Source organism: Thamnophis elegans, chromosome 13 (assembly GCF_009769535.1).
Source record: "Thamnophis elegans isolate rThaEle1 chromosome 13, rThaEle1.pri, whole genome shotgun sequence".
NCBI lineage: Eukaryota > Metazoa > Chordata > Lepidosauria > Squamata > Colubridae > Thamnophis > Thamnophis elegans.
In genome coordinates, this window is record NC_045553.1 from 35681081 (window position 1) to 35691502 (window position 10422).

The 10422-nt window shown below is 39.6% G+C and overlaps 1 protein-coding gene across 1 annotated transcript in view; it reads left to right on the plus strand.

Annotated features, from left to right (window-relative positions):
- FEZ1 (fasciculation and elongation protein zeta 1) overlaps positions 1-10422 on the plus strand; it is a 45801-nt gene that overhangs the window by 28311 nt on the left and 7068 nt on the right. Inside the window, exons 5-7 of the mRNA XM_032229788.1 lie at positions 5862-6030; positions 9123-9394; positions 10221-10301. Coding sequence (XP_032085679.1) covers positions 5862-6030; positions 9123-9394; positions 10221-10301 — 522 coding nt within the window. The remainder of the gene's footprint in view (positions 1-5861; positions 6031-9122; positions 9395-10220; positions 10302-10422) is intronic.

The following is a 10422-nucleotide window of genomic DNA, read 5'->3' on the forward strand; positions in this document are numbered from 1 at the left end:
CTGATATTTTCATGTGTTCCTGTGTGTATGCCTGGATTCCCAAATGCAATATATGCAGACACATGCGCAAACAAATATGAAATGATAAGCAGACAAAAGTGTATTGCAGCATCAATGAGGAGAGGAGATAAAGGCTATCAACCGAGTCTTCATTAATATCAAGACCTGACATTTCTATCTACTTCTGCCTTGGACATAATGAAAAGAGAGCCCTTCTCAGCATACAGACCACATGCTTTCAATGGCAAGGAAGAAGCGCAACCCACCTCCAGATAAAAATGCTTGTGCAGATTGCTAAATATATTTGAGATCTGGCTTCATTTTACTGGCATTACTTAATAAGTGCCAGTCATTCAGAACAGTAATTGTTTGTGGGCTAATTTGCCAATGTTATGGCTATTGCATAATTTATGGCAAGATAGCAAATGGCACAGCATCTGGCTGAGACCATCTCCCATTGGCCAATTGTAGCGATGATACAAAGGAAATACATGTTATGAAACAAATCAGTTGCAGCAATTTCTTAGCATAAAAAAGGGATAAGAGTGCATTGCATAAACTTATGGAACAGAATTATTAATTCTCTGCCCATGATCAAATATGCAAGTTTTTCCCAGTGTGGATCTCTCTGGTTCGAAATTTGGACTACTACTCCAACCCCAATTATAGGGTAGATTAACAATGTCTATTCAAATAGAATATAATAGAATTGAAAGGGACCTTGGAGATCTTCTAGTCTAAGCCCCCTGCTTAGGTAGGAAACCCTATACCATTTCAGACAAATGGTTATCCAATCTCTTAAAAACTTCCAGTGTTGGAGCATTTACAACCTTTGAAGGCAATTTCTGTTCCATTGGTTAATTTTTCTCACTGTCAGAAAATTTCTCTTTATTTCTAGGTTGAATCTCTCCTTGATCAGTTTCCATCCATTACTCCTTGTCTGGCCTTCAGGTGCTTTGGAAAATAGGTTGACCCCCTCCTCTCTGTGGCAGCCCCTCCCCATAAATATTGAGACACTGCTATCTGTCTCCCCTGGTCCTTCTCTTCACTAGACTAGCCATGCCAGGTTCCTGCAACTGTTCATTGTATGTTTTAGCATCCAGTCCTCTAATCATCCTGGTTGCTCTTCTCTGCCCTCTTTCTAGAGTCTCAACATCTTTTTTTACATCATGGGAGGTTAAATAGTGGGAGGTTAAAAAGAAATTTGGTTAATTCTTGATATTCAGGCAAATGCTGGGCTGGAACATAATACAATTACCACATTTTGATCAATTTCCAAGTTAGCCATTCCCTGTGTGTCAACTTGTATAAACTTACGTTCAACCTTGACATCTGTCCTCTGTGTTTCCTAATTTAAGGCCAGTTTTTGAAGGAGGGGGAGGCATCTTGAACTGTTTTAAGAATGCACATCCTTGTAGATTAGTCATCCCCAGCCTAAAGCACTCAGGTGTGTTGGCAACAACTAGCATTGTTCCATGTTGGTGTGACTATAATGGCCTTTCCAGATGGTGCAGGAGATAGTTTTACTCACCCAGGGGCCATGGAGCAGGGGAAGCCTGTCTTAGATTATAAGCCATTGCAGCCAACTGTAAGTAAAGTGTTTGAGTAGCTTTGGTAGGAAGCCAAGGTATAACTCTGTGAATTAAGAAGCTGGAATGTGTATTCCTTTATTATGTCATTACTGCATGTGTGTCTTGGTGAGCTGAATAATTCAGCCTCCATTAGAGATATTTAGATCTCCCAAAGCAACTTCCCCCCCAACCTTCCATGTTCCAAATGTTTTGGATTACAAGAATGATGGGCAAAACAGTTCTGGCTAGAGATTCTGGAAGTGTAGTCCAAAGACATCTGTGGATGGCAGTTTAAAGAAAAGCAACATTTGCTAAGAGTATTGGCGTAAAGTTTTAGTTCTGCAATTGGCTTGGCAGATAAGAATGTTTATCTGTCTCAATTTCCTATGTCCATTTACTGTCCATTAATTGAAGTCCTTATGGGTTTGTGGAATTAGAGATTTTTCAGCTGCAGTGATTGTCTTTATATTCCTGGTACTAATGCAGCCTTGGTGCTGAGTGCCTTAGATCAGGGGTCTCCAACCTTGGCAACTTTAACCCAATGGACTTCAACTCCCAGAATTCTGGTAGTTGAAGTCCTCCAGGTTTAAAGTTGCCAAGGTTGGAGACCCCTGCCTTAGATCATACAGTACTGCCTCCCCTCATACATTCTTGTCCTAATAACAGCAGGCATCCAAGAAAGCAATAAGTTAAAATGTCATTAATCAGGTCTAATGCAAGGAAAAAAGGAGTTAGGTTACTGTACAGAATCTAGGGAACAAGGATACTTTAGTCCAATGTTTTTCAGTCCTGGCAACGTTGAGATGTGTGGGCCTCAGCTTCCAGAATTCGTGGCTGGGGAATTCTGTCCACACACCTTAAAGTTGCCAAGTTTGAAAAACACCACTCTAGTCCTCATTGATTTCTGAATACATTAAGGCAGGTCTCTGTCAATTGTTGGATCCTTCCCCCCCCCCCCTTTTAATGGATGAACTAATGTTTAGCTTGAGGTAAAGCTGGTCTGCTGTGTTTGAATACTTTTTCCAGGCTTAGAGAAATTTATGTCATCTACCCACTTACGGTACTTAGAATTGCTTAGAAGTCTGAAGTAAAATCTGTGGGTGAATCAAGGCAGATGGCTACAAGGAGAAGGTCTTTTTAAGGGTGAGCCATTGGCAGATATGGTTGGCTTCCATAATGATGTCTTTCTGGTGATTGCTGAAGCCATTTCCCCTTCTTTCAAGCATTTATATAATTGATTTTAAATTTAACTCCTTGTGTTAGCTTTTTTTTTACTCCCTATTAAAAGTTCTGATCTGTGCTTCTCTTAATTCTTTTGCTTGCTGTATGTGCTTGTTATTCGGAAAAATGTTGTAATCTGTCCAGAGAACTGGAGTTTGGGATGATTTAAAACAATTCTAGGAGGTGAATTCAGCTCCTGGAATTTTTAGCAATGTGGTTAAGGAATTCTGGGAGTTGTAATCCAGATGTTTTAAAGTTACCAAGATTGAGAAATACTGCTTTAGAGACTGCAAGGGGTGTCAAAGCTGGATGTGTGTGCATGTACAGTGATTGTGTGTTAAAGGATGAACAATACAATGTCTGGATTGAGAGTACCAGGGCTCCAGATGCCAGCTGCAGGGGGTAGCGACAGGAGGGAAAAGTATTGGCCCTGATTCTCTCTGCCTTTAGGAAGGTTCTGGAAACATGGCCCTGATGTTGTCCCTTGGACTCCAACAACGGTGACGGTTGCTGCATTGAAACCGGCATAGAATGAATTCTGCTGCTCGTTCTGATTTTCTGTTTTTTTTCTTTAAGACTGATTATGGGTAGTTTTTATGTTTTATATTAATTTTAACTTGTGTTTTTATTGGATTGTTTTCACCTGTTTTGAGCTACATAAAGTCACTTAGATAAGATGGGTGGCCATACAAATTGATTAAATAATGATGATGATGATGATGTTGATGCAAAATAATTGAAGATACAAAAATCCACTGACAATCCAAACTGCCGACTTTGCAACAACAAAGTTGAAACTGTTTCACATTTAATATGTGAATGCAGCCAAATTGCACAAACCGATTACAAAACTAGACATGACCGAGTTGCTAAATTAATCCACTGGTCATTATGTTAAAAAATATGATTTACCTGTATCCAAAAAGTCATGGGGACATAAAGTGGAAAAGGTTATTGAAAATGGGAAGGTGAAGATCTTGTGGGACTTTCAAATACAGATGGATCATCATTTGGAACACAACATGCCAGATATCACAGTTGTTGAAAACCGAAAACGTACAATTTAATTGATATTGCGGTACCAGGAGATGCCAGAGTCGAAGAAAAAGAACTGGAAAAAAAATCATGAAATATCGCGACCTGGCCATCGAAACTACGTGATTATGGATGGAACATGTAACAGTGATACCCATCAAATACTACGCCCCTCAGACAGGGTCCGCAACTTGGGAGTCCTCCTTGACCCACAGCTGACTTTTGAACACCATTTGTCAGCTGTGACCAGGGGGGCATTTGCCCAGGTTCGCCTGGTGCACCAGTTGCGTCCCTACCTGAACCGGGAGGCTCTCACAACAGTCACTCGTGCCCTTGTGACCTCTAGGCTGGAGTACTGCAACGTGCTCTACATGGGGCTTGAAGAGTATTCGGCGACTTCAGCTAGTCCAGAACGCGGCCGCGCGAGCAATTGTGGGTGCACCTCGTTTCACCCACGTAACACCTATCCTCCGCGAGCTGCACTGGCTGCCTGTTGATCTCCGGGTATGCTTCAAGGTGCTAGTTGTCACCTACAAAGCCCTTCATGGTATTGGATCTGGGTACTTGAGAGACCGCCTACTGCCAATTACCTCCACTCGACCAATTAGATCCCACAGATTAGGCCTCATCCGAGTTCCATCAGCCAGTCAATGTTGACTGGCAACCACGCGGAGGAGAGCCTTCTCTGTGGCAGCTCCGACCCTATGGAACGAACTCCCCGTGGAGATTCGTACCCTCACCACCCTCCAGACCTTCCACATAGCCCTTAAAACCTGGCTGTCCCGACAGGCCTGGGGCTAAAGACCTCACCGTACCCGAATAGTATGAATGTTGTGTTTTTTAATGAAGTACTGTCCTATATGTAACTTGGTTTGTCCCCCCCTCCTTCTGAATTGTGAGCCGCCCTGAGTCCCCCCAGGGAAAAGGGCGGCATACAAATATTAATAAATACCAAAATACCAAATTATCACTTGGTACCATGTCCAAGAATTTTTATAAAATACATCAATAAATTGCAGCTTCCTGCAATAACACCAGTGAGACTGAAAAACACTGTGCTATTTGGAACGTCATACATTTTAAGAAGGTACTTGATTGATATCTAGGATGTTGGCAGCAACCTGTATCAACCATTAGCACCAGTCAGTGGTATTTATGATGCATTTTTGAATATTCAGTTGACTGAGTTTCATGTTTAATGAATAAAAGGTTTGGTTTATTGGATTTATATGCCGCCCTTCTCCTAAGGACTCAGGGCGGCATACAACATTAAAAAAACACATATTACAAGTTAAAAAAAAAGAATATCCCAAACAAACCCAATTAGGATTAACAATAATATTAAAAAAAATCAATTAAAAGATATAAAAGATATAATAATAATAATAATAATAATAATAATAATAATAATAATAATAAAATTTGAGAATCCTTTGAATACCACCAGCATTGATCAAATCATAATCAGTTGATTGCAAAAGGCATCTTTATTTGGAATAGCTGACATCTCGCAGTGACATCTTTAAACATCTTTAAACACAGCAATATCTTTATCATCAAACATCAACACGTGTCCATTCCAGCTCTTTGGGAAGGATTTGATCAGAGGATAAAAATGCCAAGTTCAGTCTAAGCATCTGGCTGGCTGTGCCACCAACGACAATAATAATATTTTCACCTTCTGTTTTGCAAACACCTACAAACATTGGTTGGGCATTGTCTGGAAGAAAGCTGGGCTAATGAAGCTTTTCTTTCCTTCTTAAGATTTCACTGTGGAGGGTTATTGACTTAGCACTAGCTCTTTTATATTCCTTTCAAGAATTCACACTGTGGTTTTGGGCATTTAAAATAAGGCTTTAAAGTACTTACTTATTGGAGGAAAAAGTCCCTCCATTTGTTTGTCGTGGGTGGTTTATAACCCAATTGGGAATTTGTGTTTTTCAACTATAAGGTTTCCATAGTAACATCTCCTTTTCTGACACACTGAAGCCAGCCATTACCTTTAATTGATTTGACCCATTGTTCTTTTTGCAGGTGATTGAAGAAATTGAGGAAATGATGCAAAATTCCCCTGATCCTGAAGAGGAAGAAGAAATTTTAGAGAAGGATGATGGTGGAGACACAAGCAGTCAGGCTGATTCCATCCTTTTGCAGGAAATTCAGGCCTTGTCACAAAGCCTGAACAACAATTGGTCATGTGGAGGTAAGAAGGTGTGACGCATTGAAAGGAGCATGTCTTCTCTCTCAATAAAGTGTTGTGGTCCTTTGACAGCTAGTTTGTACAACTATCCCTGAAGCAATTCAGATTCTTCTGCTTGAGAAGATAGCTGATACATATGCCCACATATTTACAAATATTGTATGGTGAAGAGTAAGGTTTGAGAGAGAAACATTAAGCAAACATGCGACACAACAAATATCTAATTCCCATATGCATTGTCAAGTCATCAAATTTGGGGTGATATTGATTCAGCTGTGTAAAGAAGTTTATTTCTTTTCACTCAGATGGTGAGGTGGTTAATGGGGTGATGGAACTAGGATTGCACGATTCTAGAAGCCAAACTGTCAGGGGTACAAAACTCAATGTAACATTTAGCAGGCCTCTTTCTGTTGTGTGGCTGTGAATATGTCCCTTTGGCTGTCTTTTTTTTTTCTAAATTACATAACTCTGGTGAGAATGGCTTGTCTCTGTGATATGCAAGTCTGTTGTGGTTATTACACATTGCCTGCCCCAAAGTTGAATTGCATCAGTGAAAAAAGGAAAGTAATGATATGGATTTGCACAAAAATCTTCAACTTCTCCCTCTCCTTCCCTCCCTCCCATCCCTTCCCTACCCCTCTTCTTTCCGTGCTCCCCTCCCCGCTCCCTTCCCCTCTCTTCAAACAGACAAAAATATACTGTCCCATGTGGTTCTATTCTATTCTATTCTATTCTATTCTATTCTATTCTACTCTACTCTACTCTACTCTACTTATTCTATTCTATTGGACTTGACTCGACTCTATACCAGTTGATTCTACTCTACTCTACTCTACTCTACTCTACTCTACTTATTCTATTCTATTCTATTGGACTCTACTCTACTCTACTCGACTCGACTCTACTCTACTCTACCCTACCCTACCCTACCCTACCCTACCCTACCCTACCCTACCCTACTCTACTCTACTCTACACTGTACCATGTGATTCTATTCTATTCTATTCCAGGGCAATACAGATCTTGTGTATTGATGTGTGCAGATATTTTTTCTCTTTGTGATAATTGTGGAAGGGACCTTAGTGACCTTATTATGTTTCCTTTCCCTTTAAACCAGATTTGCACCATTCAGCCTTTTCAAAAGAGATTGTTTTTAATAATGCTGCATACTCTAACATTTCTGTGGCTTTGGAGATAGGAAATCATAGATAAAGAATCAGAAGTGCAGGAAAGGAGTGACAAATAGTCAAGCAAACAAAATTTAAATCACGATATAAAGCAATATAGCTCTATCCTCTTCTCTTTCAAATGTAGGATGACTTTTATGAAACAGAACATAAAGTATTTTCATTTTAGCTGCACTGTATCTTATCTTCCTCAAGGTATTGCACCAAGATGTTGTTGCTGTGACGGATGAAATTTACTCAATTTCTTAGTCATAACATGGGATTATTGATAATAATATCATTATTGATGGGATAATTGTTTGCTTTTATTTTTTATTAATTACTCCTCTTTTCTCTTTGTAAGCCGCCCGGAGTCCTCTATAAATCTACTAAATAAAATAAATAAATAATAAATAAATAAATAATTTATTTGTTCTGCTGATATCTTTTTCAAGGAAGGAGGGGTTACTTCAGTACTGTGGAGCTGGGAAAATATTTTAAATTTACTTTTTGCTCAGCAGAAAAAAAGGCATGGTGGCACAGTGGTTAGAATGCAGTACTGCAGGTTACTTCTGCTGACTGCCAACTTCCAGCAGTTCAGTAGTTCAAATCTCACCAGCTTTGAGGGCAGAGGAAGACGGAAAGGAAGATATCAATTTTGCTCCCTCTATTTATCTAGAAGTCTGTACCTCTGACATGTCAGAAGTTCGTCTCAGAACAGGACACAAATTCCATGATACAAATGGAATATGTTTTTGAAGTGTGAACTAAACTTTCCAGTTTTTGCAGTCTTTAATGCTGATTTATTTATTTGTAGGCTGCCCCATTCGTAGAACCTGGGGTGAGTTATGTTTTCTCAGAGCCACAAATATAAGGTGCTCAAGTGAAAAAAGAAGTAAATAAAATCAACAGACACCAGAACCTTCAACCCAACTATAAACTGAACATCAAGCCATTAAAAAAAAATATCACTGTAATTCTTAAAGAGGCTCATCTATGAATGTTTTACTCATTAAGGAAGACACACATTTGCCATAGGAAGTCTCTAACAATCATTCAGTCCCAGTGCATGTGCCTTTCTTTTAAGTCAGTATCCCTGACTTAAATATGCTCATCTGTTTCCTTGTATGCAGTCTGTGGGCACGTATTGTGAACGCACACGAAATACAAAAACTATGGAATTATCTTCACATTTGGGGAAACCTCTAGTGGGGAACAAATCTGGGCCAGCCACATCTTGGTTGCCTCTAAGCTTGCCTTCAGTAGGTGAAACAGCATTTTTGTGATTCTTGGCTTGGTGACAGAAAATTCCACTCTGTAATAATCTAAAATAATTGGGGCTGCAGTCTATTATTTCACTAATTCAACAAGGGTTTCTCAACATGGACAATTTAAAGATGTATGGATTTCAACTCCTAGAGTTTCTGTAACCACATGCTGGCCTGGGGAATACTGGGAGTTAAAAGTCCAAACATCTTAAGTTGTGAAGTTGAGAAACACCGAATTAGAGTAACATTTTGATTGACTGATGCACCGGGCAGGTAATTTAAATTATTTTAAAAACAAAGGTTTAATAAGCAATTATTTTAAGAGGCATTCCTTCTTGCTAAGAATGAAAGGGGTTATAAAATTGTATTGCGTATATGCTTTCTTTCATCCGAGACAATTAAGTTTTTTTCCCCATTTCCAAGTCTATCTCTGTTTAACCAATTCATGTACTAAAGTGACATCACTAATTAATGAATCCATTATGGGTGTTGCGATGAATATCCTGAAAAATAATATTTGACATTGCTAAGGACCCTTGGCACTTAATACTGCAATTTGTAAGCATCTAACAGAGCTTTGCACAGATTCTAGCACTAAACTCCTTATTGTGGCCTTGGTCAGAGAGGTCCACCTGACATATGAATGCTTGTTTCTTCCTAGGTTTGGGGCACATGCCTGTCTCGGAGCTTCTGGAGCTCTTGGATCGAGTGGAAGGTGCTATTCAGGATTACTCGGAGGAGCTGGTGCAGCAGCTGGCTTGCCGAGACGAGCTGGAGTTTGAGAAGGAGGTGAAGAACTCCTTCATCACCATCCTGATGGAGGTGCAGAACAAGCAGAAAGAACACCGAGAGATGATGAAGAGGAGGAGGAAAGAAAAAGGGCTAAGTCTGCAAAACAATCGGATAGAAAGGGCAGCTCAGATGCCCCTTAAGGTTAGCACGAATTCCCCGAAGATGGCTTTCAGTTAAAAAAGGAGGAGCAGAAATAAGAACAGCATAGTTTTAAGCAATTGTGACAAATTCACAAAGGTGTTGTGTTATAAGCCAATGGGTCAGTGGATTCTTCTCCAGTGAGAATGTGGTGCTGGCTTCTGGCTGATGGTCTAGTTATTGCAAAATTATCCTAGAAGGGTTTTTAGGATACTCTTAGCAATTTATGACTGAAATACTTCACCCTCCACAATGGTTTTGCAGCTTTCACCATCCAGGATCTTCCAGATGTGAAAGGAATGGTAATACAGAGAAAATCTAACCAGCTGAGAAATTGCCTCTGGTTCCCAACCCATCTTGGGGTGGGTGGGGGGACAAATTAGGGAAGACTGATCTACTGGTTTCTTTTAATTGGAATGTCTCCACTCATCTGGTTAATTTTATATTGGGGTATAGATATGGTATATACAGTATGCAAATCTAGGATCTTGGATATAAACTCTTCCTTAGAACATGAGTTGCGCCATTAAGGTTTACTGCTGGTACTTCCTGTTGTTGAGCTGTTGAGAGTTGTGGTTTAGATGCATATCAAGAGCTCCAGTTTTTTCATCCAAGGTGTTTTTAGTTCATGGAGAATCTGGATGTTATTTTTCTACTAGATACTTTTCAACTCAAAATCTATAGGGGCAGAACGGAGATGAACTTTGTCAAACTTCTACTCCTTCTGCTCTGCCCAATGTGTTGTACATCCAATTATAACACAGTCCTATAGTAGCAACTAAGAATCTAAGAAAAAAGCCCTTAGAGTTCTGTTTTCTCCTCTTTGTAGCGGTTCAGTATGGAAGGAATTTCAAATATTCTGCAAACTGGAATCCGGCAGACGTTTGGAAATTCAGCAACTGAAAAACAGGTAAGAGTGTAATAGTTTCACCCAGAATATACAGTTTATCTGAAGTCAAGGTTACGATTGTTGTTGTTTATTTTATTCATTTATTTATGTATATGAATGTATATGGTCACCCAACTCACTC